Raw genomic sequence first — 25,547 nt, forward strand, 5'->3', positions numbered from 1 at the left:
TAGGCGAGTGTTTTCTACATTTCTCGAGTGTTCTCGAATGTCCGGATTGTTTTATCACATTGTAATAAACGGCTTCGGCTTCTTCATTGGCTTTATGATATAGAGGTAATGTGGCCAAAAACAATAAAACACGCTTTTTCTATGTTTTATACTCTGACAAAACATGGGTTTTTGACCAATTATGCGCGTGCAGGAACCTATCTATATTATAAATTATGTAAACAGGATTATGCAACAGCGAACATTCATTTTACTATAACTGCAGAAATTCTCGCGCGCTCATTGGCTAAATATCATTGTCAATATGCATACAACCGTAGGTAAGAAAACTTCGTATGTACTAAGCTGAGCAATAGTTGTTTACTATTCAAAATGTATTTTATTATAATCGAAAGTTTTGTGTTTTCGGGCTTATCACGTAATCATTGTACGAACAACCTGTCCGTGTTGAAATGGAGCTTTTTTATATCAGTGTTTGTATTTTGTTTTGTGATTGGAATCGCAGGCGGTTCTATCAAGTTCTAAAAGGCAAATCTGAGTTCTGGGAGATGTAAGACGGATACAGGAAAAGGAAATCATTGTCATTAATCAAGCCTATTTCGTATGAAAGTAGGATAATCTCTGGTTTCCTTGAAAGTAGTCATTTTTGTAAAGACACGTAGAGATTGCACACACCGTTGCCGTACGGCAAAATCTTAATCATTTGAGTTTGACGGGTAAAACACCGTTGTCAACCGAGTCCCTCACGGCCAAAGTAGCCGTAGTAGCACCTCGCCATAGCGTATCTTAAAGTCCCTAATATTATGCGAAAAATCAACGAGCGAGAGTGGACAAATTGACAATTTGTTATTGTAAAAAACAAATGCGTCTGCCCTGTCATTGACAACAAATTTCGTCATAACATTGACAAAGTAGTCTACGGATCCACAGCTACTTTGACAATGTTATGACGAAATTCATGATCAGTAACAGGACAGACGCACAAAGAACTGACGTCCTTTTTTTATTTCACCGTAGGTGGAACAGGTAAGTAAATTATTCGTAATGATTCTCAGTCATGTTTCGTTTAAGGTTTTAATTAAAAAACTCTTCTAAGAAAAAGTGTTATTGATCATTAAGTCCTCCAGGCAAACCCAAAACGTTCCAGAACCTGAAAATCAGGAGTCCATTTCGGTGTTTCCTTCGTTTTCGTGCAAGTTCTGCATTGTTAAGCAAACAAGTGTTTTGATTCTTTTCCCGCAGAAACACTATCCGTACTCAATTCCTTAGAAACTTCTACCATTTTCAGCGAAGTTGACTAAATCAGTCCATTCGCAAAGTACACTACACCAAATCACAACATGGATATAGCCCGCTCTCCTTAAGAAAAGTCGGGGAGGGGCTCTGCAAGTTGGGGCTAGAGGATCGTGCTTCTTGCCTAAATTATTCACGCATTAAAACCATTTCAGTGTCATTTGCATGGCGCGCGGAGACAACATAGAAAATTACTTTCTGCACGTGATCGTTGCATGCAGCCAAAACTCCCTCGGCTTTGAAAACGATTATCAATCACGGCTCTCGGGTAACTCTCCGACGCCCTCTCTCCGATTTTTGTCGAGGAGACCGGGTGGCTGTAGACAGCTACATAATACAAATTAGAGCATAACATACCACACAATGAAGAAGAAAGAGCTTGCCTTTTGTAGGTTTTTCCGCCTTTACAAAGGTTCACATAAACAGGAACTAACAACTTTATACTAAAGTGGCTTCAGGCTATGTTTGAAGTGTTTCGATGTAACAAAAGTGGTTAGCTGGATTGGATGTTAAGAATGCATAGAAACGGAACATGAAACTGAAAAGCTCATTGTTAATACTTAACCAAGCCGCAAACTTCACGCTACTTCCATACAAGCAAGCGTCAACACTAAGTCAACTTGAGGTATTTCCAATCCTAATGATGTCTACCCCAAGCGTTAATGTCGCACTGGAAATATTCCCAACCGATGTAGCAGACGAACTGAAAATGTACGCTGAAAAGCACAGCTTACACTGCGCGAAAATACGCCGAGGGAAACAGATAACAGAAGCAGATGCCGACTTGAGTGAAGCGCGCAGTCACATTGCCTCTTTCAATGAGAAATGCAAGGGCTGGTTATCAGACAAATCTAGCCTACAAATCGAGAAGATGCTTGAGTATGCCGGTTGGCATGCGGCAAACACCAAGAAAAGCGAGACCCGCTGGCGGCGTGGAAGTCGAAAAGGTTACAAGCACGACGCTAGTATCAACAAAAGGTTACTGGAACAGCATTACCAAAATGTCGTCAAGGAAAAAGAGATATCGGAAACTTTGGCGGCAAACGTAAGAGATATGGGCTGGGGCGCTGCTTGGTGTGCTGCTAATACAATCTTTGGTCACCAGGAAGAAGCAAAACGCCAGAAAGAAAAGTTGGATTTACATTTCGACAAGATACATGGAGAAATCACTGTGGCTGAAATTCTGCTGCGGAGACCGCAAATAGATCGTGAAGATAATGTGACATTTAGTGATGTCGAGCCACTCGAAATACTTCCTCTCGATGTCGCAGAGGAATTAAAAGAGTACGCTGAAAAGGCAGCCTGGAGCTGCTCTAGGAAAAACCTCGGCGATCGTGAAGAGGCAGACGCCGACAAGATTGAAGCGAAGAACCACTTCCACTCCTTTAGAGAGAAATGCAAGGGTTTATTATCGGACAGGTCATGCGAAGATATTAGGTCGATGATTAAGGATGTCGCTTCGTACGTAACAAACAAAACCATTAGTAAAAAGTCTTGGTGGCTTACTAAGCGCAACCAGTACAAAGCGTATGCTGTCAGTTGCAAAAGAAAATTTCAAGCGAAGTACCAAGACATCGTCAACAGAGGAGAAATATCCCAAACGTTAGCGACTAATTTGTTAGAACTTGGCCGGAACGCGGCACTGCTCACTACACACACCATCGTTGGACGCCATGACGATGCAAAACGTGATCAAGCAAATTTGGACTCGTATTTCAACAACATATATGGAGAAATTAATCTGGTCGCTATGAATTTCATCCTGGACGAGGCCGAAATCCTGTCGCGGACGCCAAAAGTAGTATCTAAAAAAAACCTGGTGAACAACAATGATGTAGAGCAAGCCATGACGTTTAGCTTCTCCATGACTGAAGGAAAAACCCATTCTACTTCACATACTATCGGCTTCAGCTATGGCATCAACTCGAGTTTTAAGGCGGGCTTCTCCGGATTTGGCGAGGTTAACTTCGAGCTTTCTTTTAGTTTCTCGCACAGCCATACTTTTGAAGAGTCTACAAGTACTGGTACCACCAAGTCGGTTGACTTCCCGCTGTCAGTTCCCGCACATTCCACTTACGTTGCCACAGGGATGGTGTACGAAGCCGAGATGGAGATCCCTTACGAGCTGGTGTTCGACTTTGGTGGTGCTCACAGAAAACTAAGAGGACAGTGGAAAGGAATTGCATGCAGCAAGGCTACGTATCAAGTCGATAAGAAAGTGGATCCTTCACAAGGACCACAGCCAGCTGAGGAAAATGATGTAGTATGGTATTGTAATATTTTGTAACTTTTAAAATATTTAGGTTTCAGCCTTTAATCTTACCCAATTATAGCAAAGTTTTTTTTTTCTTAGTCTAGTGACCCTATGACATGGAAATCGTAGTTACGCAGATGGTAAACTGTAATTAATTAAAGACACTTCAAAATCTACTTGGCTGTATTTTGTAAGAAGTATTTAGATGGAAAAAAATCCTCATTAACGTTTAACTGAGGAGGCAGCACGGCCGAGTGGTTAGGGCGCCGGACTTGAAATCCGGAGGATGAGGGTTCAAGTCCTGCTCTGACCACTAAGCTGGACATGTTTCTCGGTACACCCTAGTTCAACTCCTCTGTCACGTTTGTAAATGGCCAACTGGTCTGCCTCCCGCAAGTTGGGGATTTTGTATTAACCGTGTTATGTTTAATTAAAATATTTCTTCTTCTCAGTTTAAGTGGCATGCCGGTGAACTAGCTACATGTTGGTGTTGCTACGTAAGCGCATTTTCCGCTATATTAACAACAAAATTTGAACATTGTTAGCTTCATCGATTACATCAATATGTAATTAACATGTATTTTTGCAGCGTTTTTGTAAGTTGTACTGAATTTGCTCTGATCTAGAACAAGCTCGTGCACATTTATTTCTGATCAAATTTAAACTGATAAACTAACCCATAAACATGAAATAGAATTTCGTTCCTGTATACCGAACTTAAGGCATTTGTTCGATTTGTTCCGGTCTAAAAGTCCGCAGTCCGGTCCAATTCCAGTTCTTTTCTTGTCCTATGTCACTTTCGAACGCATCTGTGCACATCGAAATTAATTAAGAGAAGATTTGCTTTGAATAACTTTCTTGTTTGCCATTCTTATTTACTTCTTTTTCTGTCTTAAGTCAGCTATATATGATCACACTACCTTCAACCCACCGATTTCTGAGACGGGTACAGAAGCTGGAATCCAAGGAAGGGCGATCATTTCGCGTGAGAGCAGCAAGACTTTGGAACTCCGTTCCCAATTTTTTAAAGAAAAGGGAAAGTGTTGCTTAGTTCCCTGCCCCCGAGTGGGGGATAGGGCCGGAAAAAAAAAAAAGGGAAAGTGTACACAGTGTTTAAAAGGGCTTGATTGATTTTTATGCGTCTAGCATTAAAGACATTCCTCATTTTACAGTTTTTTTTTAACTTGTACAGTTTTAATTTTTAATATTATAATGTAATATGAATTTACCTTTTAGCTAATCTTGCATGTATTCTCGACTTTTATTTACCAACAGGTTTTTAATAGATTCTTAATTATTGTATATATTAGAGGGCCACAAGTTTATAAGTTGTATAACTATTGGGTGTTTTACCCTCTATAAATAAAGATTGATTGATTAATTGATTGATTGATTGATTGTTTAATTGTTTGATTGTTTAATTAATTGATTGATTGACTGACTGACTGACTGACTGATTGATTGATTGATTGATTGATTGATTGATTGATTGATTGATTGATTGAAACAAGATGGCGTCACAAACCTTGATAAGGTTTATTTATATGGCTCTTTCATACGGGATTCCCAATTCCTGACGGGTAGAGTATGGACACCATGCCATTTCACAACCCCCCAAGTTAGGTCTATTCATTCGCCTAACAATAGGGGCGGGGCAGAAGACCCCATACAAACTCTTATTTTTACCACAAGCTTTTTCATTGAGCCTGTATGAAAAATTTTTTCTTCATTCATTGACAAAGTTTGTACAAAGCTGGACTTTGATCAGTTATTTTTGCACCCGTTTGGACTGGAGACCAGTGACACAAGAAAGCCAGCTAAATGCTTCAGCCGGCGCAGCAGGGACACAAATAAAATTATTTTTGTTTTTGTTCCTTTGATTTCTTGTTTGGCCATCTAATAAACATCTTATTAACCGAGCTAGGTCGGTCTGTATGGGAGAATCTTGACGTCGGTCGCTGGTACAGTCCTCACTGCGTTTGGTCTGTACCGCGCGACCTCGGTCTGGGCATAGGCAGACCTCCCGCTCGGTTAATAAGAACTACATATAGATCTACAAAGACAGATGAAATTATCAAAATCACACTCAATAAAGCTTGCTTACTTGTTTTCCATTTTTCTTGCAATGAACTATCTGTTTCAATCGATTTTACGGGTTTTGTAATTTTTTACCCTTTAGATTTTTCTCGTTACTCGAGCTCGTTTTCCCGTTACTCCGTTACTCGTTATTCGTTACTGTGTTACTCTGTTTAGTAACACCCCGAGGCAACCAGCGACCGCCACGTGACCATTGCCATCAATGTCACTACTAGTAATGACGATCATGAATACAATTACAAGGTCCGCCATTTTGGTTCTACCGCAATCTCAAAAGATCACAGGCGGAAAAGTATCCGGATCGAAAGAAAATCGTTTACATCGGCGAAACTATCCAGATTGTTTTCGGATTCAAACTTTCCAATTTAAATTCCGGATTCAAATTCCCGGAGACACGACCTAGGCGGGGAGTTTTTATTTCGGACTCGTCCACTTGTGTGTAAACGGCAAAATCAATTTAATGCGGTACTAAAACGCTCCGGATTCGTCATAAATCCAGTAGCGTAAACCTAGTCCTTGTAGATCTATAGCGGGTCTCAATGTGATCGATGTACAAATTTTGCAAATACGGCTCCAACATCCAGCGACACAACTAAGGACAAATAAAACGACCAGAAAGAGGAAAATCGTCCTATTTTGAAAAAACACCTCAGCTATTTCTACCGCTAATAGACTGTTAAAGCTTCGATTCCCTCACACCATACGCTTGAGATGCCTGTGGATTTTAAGGCGAAAACTCGTTGTATTGTATTTGTAAAAGACAGGTCTCTCTTTTCTGTCGCGAGATAATACATTTACTTCTCCCTCCTTAGGTATTCAAAGCTAGAGTCTGCATGCGTGCTTTCGAAATAGCGGACCCACCGCCATTTTGAAGAGTGGAGAAGACCCTGGGAGCGAGGTTTCCTTAATTTGATGTATCCATGGAAACTGCCTTAATTCGTGAACGGGATGGGAAGGTTCGACTTTGTTCGTCAAAACAAGAGAAATCCCACACTGTTTCACTCTATTTTTAAGCTCAAACTTTATTACTCCTGTGTTTCTCCTACCACCGGCACGATTGGAGCGTACCAAAAGTTGTTATAACTGCAAGGAAAAATATTTGACAGTATTATAATTCATTTTTTGAAAAGATCAACCTTAATCAAACTACTCTAACTCAGAACAACGAATTTGGCACTGTCTAGTCTTAAGCAACTTAGTTTACAATTCAACTGATAACAATTTACCTATTTATTTAGGGAGTTCGTTTTTATGTAAGGTTGATCTCTAAACGTCTTTTTCAAGATCGATTTCTTTTGTAAGGCTAAATATTTTCCTTTGGCGTCTTGAATAAGCTGTATGTATGTACACGAAGCATATAGCCAGGATGTTTAAAGGTGCATCTGATCTGTGACTCGTCAAAAATCCCTGATTCTGATTCCACACTTCAAGCTGGTTTTCTGGAGACATAACGCGGGCACAGTAAGATGCTGGTAATTAGAGCCATTTGTTGGGAAAATTTCCGGGCAAAGGGAGCCTCTCAACGGCACCTTCCTAGGTGTGCGTGTGTTGCCTCTGCTTCTGCTTGTGTCGGTAAGTAATCAAAACCAGCCTTCACGCGGCACACATTATATCGACCAATCACCTGACATCAGGCCGCTTTGCTCTACATTATGTGCACAGATATGCACAAATTATTTCATACCATGCAAGTATTTGGAGAAAGCATGTTCCTTCTCTAAAAGCCTGGCGCAGGATCATTCTCAAAGTCTTCAATTACTTCTTCCTATAATTTGTATCACAATTGTTTGGACCTATAGTACCATGAGGTCCATGAGACTCACGAAGACCAAAGACATTAGAGGTCAAGAAAAGGACGAAAAAGACCGGTACCAGAAAATGGTGTCACGTCTGCCACGATTTGATGATCTCCTTTAAGATTCTATTTACTATTTACTTTGAATGAATGCTATCCTTCTAGTTCAAAGAACGCTCACTTGTCACGAAATCTTGTTGGTAAATCACGCATCACATGCTTGTAAAATAGCAAATCACGCATTACGTTATGATGTCCCGTCCCGCATCACGCGGCTAATTTGGTCTCAATCACGCATCACGCCGCCAATTTTGGGGCGATCACGCGTCACGCAAAAACGGCCCTTTGCCACCCTCTTCAAAGACTTCAAAAGGTCCAGCCCGTTTGAGCGCGGGCTCAGTATTTCCCTATTTTCAGAAGCGTCGTTGTATAAGGTACATCATGCTGTCTACAGTAACATAAAATGGCGGACTGCTCCTGATTCTCGGGGAGAGCTAATGGCAACTGTGTTTTTTGACCCATGGAACCTCAAGCATCAACTCAGAAAATGATACGAGAGGATGATAAAGATGCAGTCGTGTACAAGATCGTCGAAAAGCTGCAGAACAGCTCGCTATTCCTGGAAATGAAGGCAGATTTACAGGTGAAACTTCACAGATTATACGAAAAAAAATATATTATTAGTAGACATCAATCTCCGAGCAGCTGTACTAGTCAGAGAAGAAAGAATTCAAAGCTAGTGGTCTCTATTACCACTAACAAAATTAAAAAATACAAGTTGTTGTTTATACCTCTGTTTAGGGGTGAAAGTTAAGCCTAATTTTATCAGCACTTTTTGAACAGTCTGCAGTCTGCAGTCTGCCGTCTGCATTTTACCCCTGGTCTGCAGTCTGCATTTTGCCTTCAGTCTTCAGTTTATCCCCAGTCTGCAGTCTGCATTTTACACTGACTACTACTGTTACTAATAAGTATAGTTCTTTTATCCGTTCAGAAAGAAGTTGCAAAACCTCATATTCATGTCACAGACATGAAGAAGAGTGTTGAAAACTATCTAAGGGACTCAGGCTGGGAGATCAAACTACAGAATGCTGTTTACACTCAACTTAAGAGGTAAGACTTCTCATTAAAGTCAACTCTTGTTATGGCGCACACGCTAGGGAACGTCATTACATGTAAGTGTTCATAATAGCAAGACTCCATAATAGCGGGGTGTGAGATAAAAAGTTCTCTGAAACTAACATGCAATAAATAATGTAAGCTCAAGCAAAGAAGCAAGGACTATTCTGCAAACAAAAAGAGAACTGATGTGAAAATAAACAATCCAAAAATCTTTTGAAGTGTATTTTGACGAATGATGAACAGCAGACTGTAATTTTATATAATTATATTATATGAGAAGTGCGTGATGTCTGCTTTATTGAGAGTCAAAACAATAAAATTGTCATTTTGGTACCATGAGTGTCCATAATTCTGTAATAGTGAGTGTGTGTAATGGTGGGGTGTCCGCAAGACGAGAGTTGACGGTATAAGGCTACCTCCGTGAGTGGCAAGATAAACCTTGCTCTGTGATTGGCTAGACAAGTGGGCAAGATATGGCATCATCTTGCCTACTTTGGATTACGCACTACGTCCCACAAGAAAAATTTCCCTGAAACCAACATAATAAATCCTTTATTGACCAAGCTTGTTCAGTCAAGATGGCCGAATATTGGCCTCATTTGTTTCTTGCCTGTTTATAAACCTCATCTCCGTCTTGGCCCATAAACACATTAATCTTTGCCAATATCCAGCCATTTTGACCTCACGCTTGGTTAGTAACCCAATATAAATAAAATTTTGACAGGCTCAAGAAACCAGGGTTGTCAAAAGTAGCCAGCTACCAATGGAAAACACCATCTTCGAGATCTGTTGTTGACTATTCATCTGAACACCTTTAGGAAATCACTGATACTTCAACAAAGCTGGCTTAACTTCAGCACGGCTGGCTACTTCAACAAAGCTGGTTACTTCAAAACTTTGTTACAACCCTGAGAAACTCAGGAACACTTCAAAGGCAGACAGATGGGATAGGTCAGCCAACAATATTTCACACTGAATCTTGTCCCTAATCATGGGAGCTAGCTAATCCTCCCACACTCTCAAATCACAACTCTTGTTGCATATGTATTAGGGTTTGATAATAAGCCAGGAGAGGGTAGCCTGTGAGCGCAGACGTATTTCCGGCTGTTGCTTGTCTTCACCGAAAATAACGTCTGTGAACCCGAGCCAGGAAACGATTTCTGTGACGTAGGAATTTTAAGCCAATCAATGTTTAGCTCAAATAGCCCCAGAACTACTATGTGAGGTATTCGCTGTGAGGAGCACTCGAGTTTCATTCTATCATGGAATCTGATTGGCCAAAGAGAAACAAAAGTCATTACGTCACAGAAATCGTTTCCTGGCTCGGGTTCGCAGACGTTATTTTCGGTGGAGACAAGCAACAGCCGGAAATACGTCTGCATTGGCAGGCTAGGAGAGGATTTCTAATGCTGAGTTTTGAACACTTTTTTACCAGTTTGCCAATGTCTTCATTGTCGGACAATCCACAACAACAAGTAAAGGAACCATTAGCATTCATTCGCAAAGCGCAGGTATTTAGAAGTGGTGTGCTCACCATATTTCCATCTGACTTGTGTGAATTTACAGCTAGACCTTATAGAAGTAGTCTTTTGAAACTATATTCATATATACATGTCATTCCATGTACATGTACAAAAAAGTCACTGTATTTCAGCATGATCCAGAAGTTGTCATGCTTTAGCATGCAACACCAAATAGGGATACTTACAATGTAGTTTTACCTTATGGAAGTAAATTGAAAATGTGGCGAAAGACCGTGCCAGGTGAAAAGAGTTGGCGTGCGGCCTCACACACCCCCCCTGAGGTGTTAGAAGGCTGATGATGATGAGGACCAAATTAGGATGCGTACAATCGGAAATTTGGAGATTACGGAAAAAGCATAAGAGATGCTCAATACGCAGCCGGAAGCAACTGTAGGTACTTTAGTACTCTCCAAACTTTCCAAGTGCATCATAACTCAATGACGTACAACAAAAAGAAACTGGGATAAGTTCTGGCCTGATGGGCCACTTGACTGGTATGCATACTGAAGGTAGCTGCATGGCCACCATCAAAATAGTTTTTTCCTATTACTTTTGTTTAAATAAATAATACTGCCTTTACATGACTCTAAATCCCTGGCAATTGTAAGCACGCCAAACTTGTTATGCTAATATTATAAAAGCTAATAATTATTGTAGCAAAGGTTTGGCGTAACATTCTTTGACAAGGACTTGTACAGTAGTGTGCTGCTATCTTGGACTCTCAAGAGGAAAAAAAAAGCGAAAGACAGCTGGAGTTTGAGTTAGCCAAAGGAAAATGACATAGAAAGGATATCCAAGGAAAACTGATTTAAGTGCAAGAGACTGGTGACTTTGAAATAACTGAGTTTTGGATAATGTGGCTCAGTTATGGTATAAGTTATTATAATAATATCATTGTAAATTTGTAGATGAACTGGGAGAAGAGAATTGTGAAGAGCATTAACAGCATGTGTACAGAGTTATCACTACCATTAGCAAGGAAGGTAAACATATTATTTACTTAAATTCACACCTTTTTTTATTTTACATTGCAAAAAAGAACATTAAGTAATTATTATTTTTTTCTTATGTGGGAGAAATAACTGGGATAATAATCTAAACAGAAGTCATGGCAGAATGCACATGTATGTTCATAGCTCTTTGACCTCTTTCATACTTTCAATACAGAGCCTTTTTATAACTAAAAATATATCAACAAAACATTTCTCTGAACTAAATATGACATCAGTATTGAATTAAGTAGTAACTTTTTCTCTCCATATTTCTATGGCATGGTAGAAACATGAAGGTTGATCATATCAAAGAGAAAAAAGCCCAAGATAATTTTTCATTGTTGTCCCCTTTTTTACAGAGATCATCAACTGACCAAGCTAATATATCATCAAAGTTTGAAACTTTGGGTGGTGAACTGGATGAAAAGCGTAAGTTAGATCTTTACACAGGTTTTAAAATTTTTAATGTGTATCATTTTATACATAAACCGATCATTACTGTTTTTAACAAGTTAATGGTTTCAGCTTTTTAATTATGTATTTAAGTCTACATGTTCAAGTGCTAACCCAGTCGCCCTTCTGTCTGGCACTTGCATGGATTTATGGATCTCTCGCTTCAGTGGCATGCAGTGTCACCAAGACTATTTTGACTTCACTTGTGATGGTATGCTACATGCAGTTTGTTCCACAGGGTTTCTCCAGTCCTAGCCTGCATAGCAAGTGTTCCCGTATGTGCCTAACAAAATCGGGCTGTGCAAACAAGTTTTTCGCATTCGGGAGTTTTTCGCATTCCCACCTCACTCTTTGTGTGGCCCGAATTGCTCTCGCCCCATTTTTTGCGTGGCCTGAATGCGAAAAACTCCTTTGCACTGCCCGATTTCGTTTGTCTCGTACAGGAATGCTTGCTACGCAGGCTAGGACTGGAGAAACCCTGTGGAACAAACTGCTACTCCAGTCCCTCCCACCTCATCATTAAATTTTCCTGAGACCATTTGTACATCTTGGCGAAGAGAGGCTCTGTGAAAGTAGTTAAAGGGCTTTGAGCATTAGAACAAATGCAAAGCTGGACCCCAACCAGGTTCCGTGGCACAGCAAATTAACCACTAACCCAACTGATGCCTCCCACATTTAGTGTGCAAATAAATTTAGTTCTTTTGATTTAATCTCAAGGTCTCAATTTTTTTTATTTCAGAAATGGAGAAAATTAAGCCAGTCTATGCTCCTAAAGACTTCTTTGAGGTACAGTAAATGTTACATTGTGTTACTACTAATAGTGTTGTTTAAATTCTTATTGGGTTTGAGATTTTTATAGCCAGTTTATTTTTGTTTCGTCTCCAAACCTTGGGAATAAAAATCAAATTACTTTCAGTTAAAAATTTCAATCCAAATACAAATTAAATTTTCCCCAAACATATTTTAAGGCTACACTTTGAGTCTGACAGGTAAGATTTAACATACTGGTGTAATTATTATTACTGACAGTTAATAACTTCTGGTATATCGATATTTTGTCTTTAAAATTTACACAACAAGTTTCTTGAACATGGTGAGAACATTAGTCTTAGATGCACATTTTTCACTCTCACTGGTATCTGTCTTCCAGGCCCTTATCAGCATAGAAAATCCAAGTTTTACTCCACTTCGAAAGACACCAAGGTAAATTTTTACAAAATGTTGCCATGCTGTTGTGAGAAATGACAGCTTTGTAAGCCCAACAATGCACATACAGCTCCCAGCCTGTAAGAGTTTTGGCAAAAACTTTGAGGCAGGTTAATTCATGATTTTATATTGACACAAGCATACAACTCTTTTCAAAAGTCAGTTTCTAAATTTTTCGTTGAAAATTACCCATTAACCAGATTCCTCTAAAGAGTTGGTATTTTCATTCATCACAATAAATTATTCCTACCTTTAGAGCAGTTTTCAATTGAGTGTTGCAAAACCAAAACCAAACCGATTAATTACGAATTAGATGACTCACCCAATCTCAAACCGTAGTCAAAACAAAGCCAAAACCAAAGTAATTGCCTGATTACTTTTGACACTCAATTGAGAACCGCTCCATCAATATTAAGTAATATTGATGGTCAGATACTTGTACATGTAGACCTCACTCTTATTTACTGATCACTTATTAAAGGGACACAGTCAGCTTTTAGACTGCACTGACCTGGACACTAGTTTTCTCACTTTGAAAAAAGTTCACCTCAACCTGAAATCAAAGTACATCCAGAAACCTGCATCAATCTTTGCAGTGTTTTGCTTGATTTTCAATCATTTACTGAAAAACCTGTTTTTGAGTGTGCTTTTGCTCATCCTATGATATTATTTTTATCACATTTGGTTAAAAACAGTATGGATCATGTCTCTGTGATATGCAAATCAGCTATGAAATGGTATCTAACGTGCATGTGTGCCAGCTGACTGTGTCCCTTTAATTATGTTTAACTTTAAATGCTGGGGACAGCATATAAAGATGATTCAACTGTAATAATTTATGAACAGTGTGCAATTACCAGTTGCCCTCAGTTTTTTTTTTTTTCCTTTGCAACAGTTCTATCAAAGGCTGGGGTTTAATCAAGGTTCAGTTGTATGTGAAATCCCTCCAAGAAATGGTATGTTATTGCTGTACCTAAGAACTTGAAACTCTTGATGCACTTTATATGTAAAAGATTTGATGTGTAATTATACGCGTACAGTCATCTACATGTACATGTAGAATTTTCCTTGTCTCTAGTGCTTTACATGCATCTGTTTTTAATAATATTCATTATTTTGGCTACATCTACATGTATTCCATTGCATTTATTAGAAAGCTGCGTACAAAGAACTGGATCCAGGAAATTCCCACAGTGGAGTGGATGATGCCCTGCTTGAAAGTACCTCTTTTGGTAAGTTGATCATTTTCATTCCCTTCTCTGCCCTGTTTTCAATCATGTCAGTTCCCTTTCTCTTCTTCCTCTTTCCTAAGTGTACACTCCTCTTTTTCATCCTCTTCTTACTCCTTTTTCTCCTCCTCCACTGCTCCCTCCACTGCCTAGACTCCTTCACCTCCTCCCTTTGCCCTACTCCTTCTCACATTTCCACTTCTTCCTTCAGTCTTCCTCCTCTTCTTGTGCCTTTTTCTCTTCTCACACTACTTCCTGTCTTTTCTGATCCTTCATCAATATCTTCCTCCTTGTCCTCTTTCCGAATCCCCTGTAGGAAAAAAGAGGACGGCTGTAGATTGTACCACAATACCTCAAGAACCTAACACAACCCATTAGGCACTCGGACGGCCTTTTTTGGTGTTTTTGCAGTATTTGTCCCTGTACTAACAACCCTGTGCATGCAAGGTTTGAAGGTTTTAGAACTTCCTGTACATATTTATGAGTATTGCTAGTGTTTTAATTTCTTGCACAAGGAATTATGTGTAAATGTACCAGTCGCAATATTATTTCCAGTGGAGGATTACCGACCTGCGTATCGTCCAGTTTCCTTGCTTTTGTATTTTGGTGAATTCAGGTGATATGTTTTGCACAACCAACAGAATGTTGAGGTGATGATGTGAAACGTTATACATGTTTGGTACATTTGAAGAACATAGTAAAACAGTTTCAAATAACAGGAAGGTTGCCAGTCTTAAATTTCACGTAATATAATACATTAATTTTAATTCACTCTAGAAACATTTTCAACTGAATGGAACAAAATAGGACAAAAAGGTAGGCAAAATATTTGTTAATGTTGGCACAGTAAATATATACCTTGAGTAAATTGCTTTTTTTCTTTAAATTTTATTTTCATTGCACGACTGGACATAAGCTGGTTTGCCTTGTAAAATGCACCGAAACCCTAGCTTCAAATGTGTGTTTCTACATCGTCATGTACATTAAATAAAGTTATGGGAACATAAGGGTCTTCAAGAAATGAACTTGCTTTGTTGATGTGAAATTATTGTTCATGAACTTACTAGTGGGAAGTCTGTGTAGATTTCTTTGATTTTATTTTATAGTTTCCTTTACTCAGAGTGACTAGAGGTTACAGAACTCCATAATAGGTTCCCTCGCCATTTTTTACAGATTAGTAACACCCAGTATCTTGCAGTGGGACTTTCTTCTAACCAATACTCACCAGGCTGAAAAACAGCAAAGTAATGAACTCTGGAGAGAAATTGATAAGTATCTCACAGAATGATGCATTCCAGAGAAGCCACCCTAAAAAATTGAAATGGGGGAGATTGCCAATTTTATCTTCTCAATTTTAGTTTAATTTATATCCCGGAAATTTGTTCCTTACCCAGGAGACTCCCGTATAATGTATGAGAGTCGGTATAGGTGGGCTTCAACCATCATTGAGTTATGTACATTTGTATCTTCTTCCAAAACTTAAAACAAAGTCCTATCATTGATTGTGTGATTTCCACAGTTATTCAACATGGAAGCACACCAGCTGCCAGGCAATTTGCAAAGTATGGCTGTCCTCCAGGACTCAGAGGGGATATGTGGAAACTTATCTTGGGGCTTGAAGTGGATGATATGGTAAGCAATGGAAATCACACTGATTGACTGATAAATAAATACATGTATTGAACAAAAAGATAAAAAATTTAGTTTGATGACTGGTAAAAGAGTTTTGCTAAGGCTTTTTGCAAGTTGCTACATTTACATGGCACATCAAGTCAGTAAAATGTATACCAGTTAACATCATTTTCCTGAATCAGTGCAGTGACTTTTACTTTGTTAATTCCCTGGGTCAATGTCTTGTTTTTGCATGTGTCACTCAAGCAAGTACCCATTCATGCATGCAAGTTAGGGTGCTAGACTCCAGATCAAGCAGTTCAAGTTTGAGCCCTGGCCAGGGTCACTGTGCTGTGTTTTTGGGCGAGATGCTTAACTCTTACGGTGCCTCTCTCCACCCAGGTGTATAAATGACAAATATGATACTAGAGGGTAACCCTGCGATAGACTACAGGTAGCATCCCATGCAAGGGGAGGTAACCAGTAAATCCAATGGAAACCAGACTAGGCTCTGGATGTATGGACCACTTGGCCCTACCCAGCCTCAGTATCCACTCTAGAGTACATGTACAGGTTTGTGCTACAGGATGAGTAGAGGCACAGAGTCCAGGGCTGTGCTCTAGGAGCACACAGATGCCACAGGCGACTAACCTTTCCCTTTAGGTGACTGGAAAAAAAATACTTTTTTCATAGAAGATTAAGTGCTGGGTACCCAGGATTTCATGGTTAGGAACCTTTGAACTTCTCGTACTTAAGACCCTAGCCTTGAGACTGTCTGGCCCAAGACTTTCTCCAGCATTCAAGCTGTAGATTGGAAGTGAAGCCCCTTGTTCTGTAACGGCAAAAGTGGAGTGATTGGTGTCATTCCACATTTCTCCCCCATTGCAATGTTTGTCAACATTTTGATGTCAACCATTTTTTGTCTTTGTAGGACTTGTTATATTTTCAGCAGCTGAAGCAATATGTTGTCGAGTATGACATGCTGGTTGACAGCCTCATTACAAAGGTACTTAATATAAAAGTTAATGCATTTTATTTCCAGCAAACGGTTAATTGGATTTTGTGTATTTTAGAACATAGGGATAAGTTAGATCTGAAATAAAACGAGGGAGATATTTACATTTGAAATAGAGCAGGGCTTTAAAAAAAGGTGGTGGGTTTATTTGTTTAATTTTATGTTTTAGATATTTTTTATATTCTATTTTTTGCTTGGTTAATTTTGTTTAGAAACAATCGGCAGAACTGTTGAACAGTTCCTCTCTTGGGGGAATGTGGAATTGCATTTAGGCTGTTCTTTTGCTTGTGTTTTTACTCTGTGTCCAGCAAATCGGATTCGTTTTCCTTTGATTCTTGAGGAAAGCTTGCATTTGAACATTCCTTTAAATCGCTTGATGATTCGTCGAATCTTCACAACACAGCAGTAAGCAATGTAAACGAAAACGCCTCCAAACATCAGTATTGGGAAACCAACAGTGAAGAACGGCACCAAAGATACTATAACTACTCCCCCCAGGACCGTTAGCACTGTGAAGAAAACGACCACGAAGAAGCCGAATACGAACGACAAGAAGATGATTACAGGGAGAAAGCCTAAGCCAGAGACGATAGCAAAGAGCATTGCGATCACTATTATTAATCATGCTCTTTTTGTATTCGTAAAATGTGGCGTTATGGAAAACATGCTCTCGGAATTGTGAAGAGAAGATCAGGTTTTTTGACTTCAAAAAAACAGGAGCATCTGTTTAAGGAAAAATGAATGTCTTGTTTTGTCTTTCTTTCATGTGCTAACTCGTTGGGTGCGTGGCGCGATTTTCGTGTTCCCACTTTTTCGTGTTGCGCTATACTTTTTTTTTTCTAACAAATCAAACCACTCCTAAATTGGAACTGATTTGCATTCGTAGTTTGCGCGTTTGGTCAGATTCCAGCTTACCTGACAGATTGTATGATCCCACGCTCAGAAAACTCTGTTCCCTTTCTTATCAAGCTAGCTATTAAGGACTCTGAAAAGTAAATATGCTGGATAACCCGCGAACTAGACTGAGAGGAATGATTTAATTGCGATATTATGAGTGAATTATTTCGTCACCTTTTGGTCACACGTAATACCACGCACGCGCAGCTTCGGTCCAGCTGTGATTCAGTCTATTGTAACTCTAAGTGACTTCAAGTGATCAAGCTAAAATGCCACTGTCCCCAACTAGATGTATAAATGGGTATCGGCGAATTTAAAACTTGGAGGTAACCCTGCGATGGACTAGCATCTCATTCAGGCGGGAGAAGAAATACTCTGAAAAAGCAATGCTTTTTCAACTTGTGGTTTAGTGATCCTTTGAATGTTGAACCTGAAGATTTTTTTCTCATTACAGGACATCAAGTTAACGTCTTCCAACGATGACGACTATTTTGTCTTTGAAGATCTCCTGTGCCAAGTAAGAATCTGTTTTAATATATATATATTAATTCATAATTTATAGCGTCATAACTAACTGTATTCATCAAAACATGTTGTTTTTCGCAGGCTCTGCTTGTATTCAGTAGAGATACATCCATCTTGCAGCATTTTGAGCGGTCAAGTGCTACACCACCGAAGTCATACATTCGAGGTAATTAGTTCATTGATCAAGTCAGTTCTCGAGTAATTAAGTTAGGGTCCATCCGCAGTAGGCGATTTTTGTTTTGTTTAGCAAAAGTTCCTTTCATCAGTTCCATGTTTCAAGTGCGGACGGTGATTTTAAATCAAAATTTGTCAAGCCTTACCAAACTTCAAAGACGCTGTTTTTTGTTAATCGTCAAAACTGACAGATCTGTCGACTAATCTTAAGAAAAACGTCGGTGTTTCGTCGCGAACTTTAGGTGTTTCATTTCGTATGTGATGGATATATTGCGGATAGCAAGTAGTTTTTTGTCAGAATCTTATTTCCGCTAATCCGGGGGGGGGGGGGGGAGGCACTCCCATATATGGACTATACAGGTATGTGCCGCGGGATAGGGGAGGGTTTTTGAGGTTCTCTATCCTTAAATAGGGTATCATTTTTGCCCCTGTTGACTTTGTGTTCTCGGTGTGTTCCTTTAATAGGGTACCTAAATTGTGTCGGCTAGAATTGCAGTGCGTAAATGCCCAGCTAAACGAAAAACAAGTGATCTGTTAAAACTGAACTATTCGTATAAGTCCAAGGTTACAGAAACGAAATAAAGTTGAGCCTTCCACGCTATTCTCAGTTTTTGTTTTTTCCTTCAATAGGGTATCATTTTTGGAGTTTGGGCCTTGAAATAGGGTGCCATTTTTCATGTCTTTCATCCTTAAATAGGGTCAGGATTTAAGACCCTTCGCGGCACACATCTATCCAAAATTTACGGAAGTACCCCTCCCCCGGGCCGCGAATACACTAAGCTTAGTGTTTCTGGGCAGCGGTTTTGCTAGTGAGTTGCTGCAAATGTCACGCCTTTCGGATTTTTGATTGGATAATAGTTGTCGCAAAGAGAGACCTTACGAGAGCTGTTACATCACCCGATAAGGGCGGAGCGAGGAAACACTGGCAATCGTGAATTTTTTTTTCCATTTAAAACTACTGATATTTTTTGCAGGCAAACTTGGTGTTCAAGACTACGCCGTTGTTTATCCCCCAAATGGTAGGCATATCTCCTTAGGAATACATGCAATTTGTTAGTGTAGATGTAGTATTTCATGAAAAGTAGCGTGTAGTTAAATTTCTTCGTTACATTTTTTTCCAAATGGTTCAGAAGGAACACCGGACAGTTTCTCTTCCATGGACGGATTGACGTGAGTTCTGTTTGCTACATTGAATCAACTGATAACCTCTTAAGAAAATTTTTTTACAAAAACACAGTCGCTAAAAGTATGGTCAATGGAGTCCTTTCCGCCACAATGTATACAGTGACAAGGAGTGACAGTCGGGTAATTTTGTCCCATCATTGTAGACCATGGGGGTCCAGAAATTAAAAACAAAGGCCCTTATATTTACAGTGTTTTTCACTCTCTTCGTTTCCCTTTATCGTCTTCAAGTCAAAACCCATATTTGGGTTATAGTCTTTTAACAAAGAAAGAAAACCAGTGTTTCTCGGCAGCTTTCGTCGATACTCGTGCGCTCTGGGCGATTCTCGGTGACTCTGGTTAGCTCTCAATGACTTTCGTCGACCCTCGCGTGCTCTCGGCAACTCGGTTACTCTCGTGCGCTGTCATCGAATTTGAACCTGCTCAAATTGTCCGACAGAATCGTTTACAGTTTGACCCATGCTCTTTGAGAGTTGATGAAAACTCTTGTTGGACTCTGAGTGACTCTTCTATTTCTTTATGTTTCTTTTGTCCATCTCAGGTGTCATACCGTTCCATGGATTTTCTATGTATGGTAAGTTCCTGTGAGATAGATCAGTGTTGCTAAGGAAGAATAACATGAAGTGTTAGTTACTTATTACTTTTAAACCACTGTTCGTCTTGTTTCGTTGCAGCATCCCCGCTGGGTTTTGTGTGTGCGAAAGCTCCCCAACTTTACTTTCTTTTCCGACAAATTTACACCAGGTTTGTCTCATTTTAAATTGTTTGTTACATTTTTAACGGAGCTTACATGTAATTTTTCAAGCAAGTTTGATAAATAACTTTGTTCACAAGGTGGAATTCTTCTTGTGGCAAAATTATGGGAAGACCTCAGGTTCTCAAATTCACGCTTTACGAGTTCTAATTCGAAGCACTGCGAGTTCTAATACGAATCTTCTCCACTTCACACGATCTCTTATCGATTATTGTACCCCCCTACCATACATGTATACGGCTCTCGGCCACTTACACGACACCTCTCCGCGACTGATCCTCGTGACCTCTGATCAATATGAATCATCTAGACTCGAAATCTTATCGTTTTTTCGTGACTAGTTTCATTGAATACCCCATCACTTCTAACATGACGCCATACTGTTTTACGAATCCTCACAGCATCGTCGCAACTATAAACTACCCGTGGCATATGAATCTTTACAATTTCTGAATCATTACAAATCGAATACGAACCTCATAGCCTCTTTTACGTATCTTCATCACCTTCTGTGAGATGTCTTTCGAGTCATGACAACCGAATCTTGCATCTTTTGCACGGTGTGCGAGACGTTTCACGAAAATCCTTCGACTCTAGTTACATGTACGATGTCTAACTTCTTCTATTCTGTTTGTCCTTGCAGATATTTTTTTCGTCTTCACACTATGTCCTCGCACCCTCAGGTAAATTATTCACCGTGCACTTTATGGTAATAACATTTATTGTATTTGTAGTACTGGTAATGAAGTGTGAAATATTAACTCGTGAGAAACATTTTTTCCTGTCGGTATACAAGCGAAAAACAGATTTCCCAAATCAGAAGTTTCGGTCGCAATGGAGTGCAGCTGTGTCACGGATGCGGCACAATATGGCGGGAAAACATCCGTTGGGTGCAACTTGGGATAGCCGGGAATATTCAACTGCTTTTCTTATTACCTGTATCCTGGTCTGTCCACAGACCTTCTAATTTGTCTTGAGTTCGTCGAAGTCGCAACCCCCTCTCCTCCCCCTCCCCCCCCCCCCCCTCCAAAAAAAAATAATACCTGAAAGAATTGCATGCTCGGTGTTAACGTTTATAATCCATCAAATAGTTTTGCTCTTGCGCGATTGGTCTAAACGCGTCACATGACCGAATATTCCCCAGCTAAAACTGAGCAATGTCCGAGGATATTTCCCAATTTTCCCCAATATTTGAAGGATAATAAACACAATAGCATCCATTTAGCGCGAAAATATGCTCGGATATTTGTCCTTGGACATTATCTGTTCCTCAAAGCTCACAGTTTTCCGAGAGCGTGGTTCGAGGAAAACTGTGAGCTTTGCGGAACAGATAATGTCCAAGGACAAATATCCGAGCATATTTTCGCGTCAAATGGAGGCTATTGTTTACATGATCCCGTTATGTTCCGCAGGGAATCTTATCGCTGTGTGTGTTGTTTGAAAATCTTCTTCAAACACATGAACCTGCTTTGTTTTATTATCTCAAGGAAGTTGGAGCTCACCCGTGAGTATCGTTCAAATTTCTAAAACACTCACAATTACTGATTGTATTACTGACTGTACTGATGTGTTTTACCCTGTTGCAGGCTTCGTCTGGCCTTTAACTGGATAATTTATGCATTCGCTGGCTATTTAGACACCGAACAGGTAAGGAATGATAGAAACGTATTATTTTCCGAGTAACAAATAGCACAAGTCGGAGGTTCAGTAGTGAATTATGGAAAGCTTCTCGAAAACGTAAATTCAAATCCAATGTTACTCCTCTTTTTGTCCAAAAGTAACATGCTGATAGCAGTGATATAACATGCTTATATTATCCTGGCCTGCACATAGATGTGATTGGTTCTCAATTAAATGGCGGGAAAATCTACCACGAGAAACACTCAGTGTGGTAACGCGCGTTACGCCCGTGACAACACACGTATGTTGTAAACGTGGAAGTCCTTAGTTACCGTTACTAATATATCTGTGGTCCTCTCCAACAGCTTCTTCTCCTGTGGGACAGAATATTTGCTTATGACTCGATGGAATTATTAGCAGGTGTGTTGATCATTTTCTTGTCCTGATTATTCTTGCATTTAAAAACAAAAAACTCTTGGGATGTGGAGAAACAAGTGCTGATTCACTCCAAGTTGTTATTTGTCTCATTCCAAACCACAGCATTCGTATTATCGATGGTTTGTAAAACTATTGCAGTGTTTGCTTGCCACAGCAATGGAACAAGTATCGACGGTCGGCAAATACTTCATTTCTTTGTAATTAGCCAATCAGATAATGTACGAGAACTCGCGAGCGCACTGAACGTTATCACGCCAGTTCACGGTGTTGTTGTGTCTGAGTGAGCTCTGAATGATTTATTTCGTTTCAGTTCTTGCGATGGCGATCCTGTCATACCGCCGTACAAATTTATTGGAAGTGACAAACCTACAAGCAGCTCAGGTCTGTATGCTCCGAAACTTAATTCTCCTTACTGAGTGGCACGTATTTCTTTTCATATTAGTTATAAGAATTTGGTAATCCATCTTTCCGTGATTTTCGGTATTGCCATTCTTTAATTTCATCACTGCTAGTAATTATTAGGCTTGTATTAAAGTTCATTCGCGCATGTAAAGGGTTCAGGTAGCAGACGATTTATGAAGTAATTATAAGGCTTAAATAATTTTATTTGCCCTTAGAAAACCGTTCATGTAACAGACGAGCTATGAATGAGCTTAGTCGAGAATAATAAAGACAAAGATTTGCGACGAGTAACGCGAGGCACGTTTGCTACCCTCTAACACCTGTTTGGGTCACCTGATCCGATATGCGCAATTTTTTTAAATTCCTGATTATCGTAATGATTGTTGTTGCGTTTTCTTGTTGTAGACGGTGCTCGCAGATATCTCTACTCTGAACACGGTCGCATTACTACAATACGTGCTTTTCCTCAAGTAGTAGCCATAATCTTCACCTGTCTCCTTGAGAACACAGAGGATCAGAAAGCTGGAAAGCCGTTCGATGGATTGTGCGCAATGATATCTTCTCGCCTCAATGCTTCTGTTCTACTACAAACTACATGTGGCATGTTTCCCAGCAAACTGCAACCCTTTCACCTCAACTTCAGCTGTTTCTCGCCAAAATGTGCATCGTACGTCAAGGTGGTTCGCGCCAAAATGCGCGGTGTTCGTCACAGCTTCCATTTGTCTGCCGCCACAGCCTTCCGTGTCCTTTGCAATAAGTTCAGATCGCCTGTATGACTATGAAAGGAAAACTGACATTTTGCTATCAATTTTTCTCATATTCGTGACAAAGGAAGGTAGATTGGTGCATTTCTAGGAACACTGTAGTAATAATAGCTTTTCCTTAGTTTGAATTCCCAATCCTTAGACGGACAACTTTGGCGCGTTTCAAAAGTACCGTCCTGCGTTGTTGCGACTGACAACAACTTTAGACTCAAGAGGCACTAAAGCCCTAAGCGAGTGGGATAAATGTGAACAGCTTGTAGTTTGAAATCCAAACTAGTAACCCATCGCAGTGGTGGTGAAAATATTTAAAAGCAGACTTTTAGAAAATCTGGTTCATAAAAACTATTTAACCAGCAATCAGGCGTTGCGCGATTTTTTCGGGGTAACTTAGCAGAAGGCCGCCATAAAAAAAGCAATGCCGCTTGATCGCAGGTAAGAAAATGTTGGTCGATGCCGGGCATCTAGCGGACTTACCATCGGGTTGTCTTATGACTCTAATAAGCCTAAACAAGACAAAACCCAAAACGGGTTAAAAGGAAGAGAAGGGAATGGAGAGCCAAAAAATTTAGCATTTCTTAAAATTTCAAGATTGTTTATTTTGGAAATTGTGAGTGAGTTGCAGTGATAACGGTTTGAAGTAAGTTATATATAGTTATTTATTCGTCGTTTGTATGAAATGTAAAAAAAAAAAGAGATTAACAACATTCTAGAATGACAGAGTTCTTTCTTCTGTGAAGTTTTTGTCGTCCTCATTAAGCTTTCTTTACCTGCAACTGAAATAATGTGCTATCTTTCAAGCCCTGCGCCGATTTCGACCGCCGGATAGCATTGCCACACCCCTCTTAGCTTGAAAGGGATGTGTTAATCTTTGGCCACCTAGTGAAAGAGGTGAAGTCTGCGTCGGTCCTGTGGCCCATACCGTCGTATGGTACCCGGTGCCTGTAGCATGAGGCGACTCGGAATATTTCTACTTCCCCTGGATGGGATGCTGATTCACCGCAGGGTTACTTCACCGGTACCCGTTAATACACCTGGGTGTAAAGACGCACTGTGAGAGAGGTGTCTTGCCCAAGAACACAATGCAATGACCCTGGCCAGGGGCCCGTTTTTCGAAGGTCCCGAAAAGCTTTCGCACCCGGAGAGCCGTAACAAAATCTCAAACCTTATGATTACATAGCTATTTTATTTACACTTTCTTAATATAGACTGAGGTGCCATTCCGTACAAGAAGTTTCAGGCCTATGCACCTCTCTGTCTTTTAATAACGATTACGTAACTAAAAATGGCTTTGCGGGCCCGAAAAGTTTCCGAGGCTTTCGAGAAACAGGACCCAGGGCTCGAACCCAGATCGCTCGATCCAGATTCCCGCTCGTTAGAGCAAGACCCCCGCTCCTCCCACCTGGCCCGGGTTGTTCGAAAGATTGATAACGGACAATAAAGCTATCCACCGGATAAATCACTATCCAGTGGATACTGTGGTTTGTTTTGTCAACACTTATCCATTGGATAACGATTTTTCCGGTAGATAGCGTTATCCAGCCTCTGAACAACCGGGACCAGGAGGTTATATACTTCCTGGCATTTTATCAGGCATTTCCAGGATTCAGCAGTAAGTTTCTTACTCTTGAACGAAGAGCTGACACCCAGCAAGGCTAGAACCCAGACCACCGCCCAATGACTGTTAACCCAATCCGAAAGCAAATGCTCATTTATCTGTCTAAGCAATAGAGTTATAATGGAATTGACTTTTAAATCGTCTATAGTAAACGCTACTTCAAGTTCAGTAGAGTCGATGTCGCAATGGATTAGGGCAGTAAAGTAATTATTGAATCTCTTTCTGCCTTTCATTGAGATTCCTAATAGAGCAGTCGGCTGCTAACTGCAAAGATCAACCTCTCTTGGATATGTACGCTTATCTACCGTTCACCACGCGCAAAAACACTTATTTGTACGTAAATATTAAATCATAAATTTATGCAGGTTTTACGTAATCTTTGTATTGTTCTTTGTTTATAAACCTCGCCTTTTTGTTCGTTCTCGTAGACTTTGCTTATCATTGTACAGTAAAAATGTGAATCTAGTTTTGAACTATAAATATTGGAGCTGAAAAAAGTGAAGTAATAAGCAGTACTTGTGCTTTCAATTGTACACGGAAATAACGGAATTGCGTGTAGATTGGAAATATGCGTAATTATTCGTACTTG

General features: G+C 39.9%; 2 protein-coding genes across 2 annotated transcripts; both read left to right on the plus strand.

The window, feature by feature from the left end:
* The first annotated feature begins 407 nt into the window (after positions 1 to 407).
* On the plus strand, positions 408 to 4,859 carry LOC145497491 (uncharacterized). Its single transcript, XM_081477295.1, has one exon. It carries the CDS (start codon positions 1,826 to 1,828, stop codon positions 3,578 to 3,580), a length of 1,755 nt encoding a protein of 584 aa, XP_081333421.1. The 5' UTR covers positions 408 to 1,825; the 3' UTR covers positions 3,581 to 4,859.
* A 2,530-nt stretch (positions 4,860 to 7,389) lies between these two features.
* On the plus strand, positions 7,390 to 25,008 carry LOC145496842 (TBC1 domain family member 19-like). The gene is made up of 23 exons (XM_081476599.1): positions 7,390 to 8,082; positions 8,431 to 8,549; positions 9,994 to 10,069; positions 10,990 to 11,064; positions 11,433 to 11,502; positions 12,266 to 12,312; positions 12,677 to 12,729; positions 13,628 to 13,688; positions 13,886 to 13,964; positions 14,739 to 14,777; positions 15,481 to 15,593; positions 16,504 to 16,578; positions 17,939 to 18,001; positions 18,091 to 18,175; positions 19,158 to 19,202; positions 19,907 to 19,939; positions 20,040 to 20,109; positions 20,763 to 20,802; positions 21,532 to 21,623; positions 21,706 to 21,766; positions 22,105 to 22,159; positions 22,488 to 22,558; positions 22,985 to 25,008. Exons 1-23 carry the CDS (start codon positions 7,960 to 7,962, stop codon positions 23,051 to 23,053), a joined length of 1,614 nt encoding a protein of 537 aa, XP_081332725.1. The 5' UTR covers positions 7,390 to 7,959; the 3' UTR covers positions 23,054 to 25,008.
* The last annotated feature ends 539 nt before the right edge of the window (positions 25,009 to 25,547 follow it).

This window comes from Orbicella franksi, chromosome 9 (assembly GCF_964199315.1).
Source record: "Orbicella franksi chromosome 9, jaOrbFran1.1, whole genome shotgun sequence".
In the NCBI taxonomy this organism is placed as follows: domain Eukaryota; kingdom Metazoa; phylum Cnidaria; class Anthozoa; order Scleractinia; family Merulinidae; genus Orbicella; species Orbicella franksi.

Bases quoted from the DNA above. Each gene is read 5' to 3' on its own strand.
- LOC145496842 (XM_081476599.1), top strand. From the start codon at position 7,960: ATGGAACCTCAAGCATCAACTCAGAAAATGATACGAGAGGATGATAAA. The intron at 12,313-12,676 runs GTACAGTAAATG...TCTGTCTTCCAG, and splicing joins CTCCTAAAGACTTCTTTGAG to GCCCTTATCAGCATAGAAAA. The intron at 13,689-13,885 runs GTATGTTATTGC...TGCATTTATTAG, and splicing joins TGAAATCCCTCCAAGAAATG to AAAGCTGCGTACAAAGAACT.
- LOC145497491 (XM_081477295.1), top strand. From the start codon at position 1,826: ATGAAACTGAAAAGCTCATTGTTAATACTTAACCAAGCCGCAAACTTC.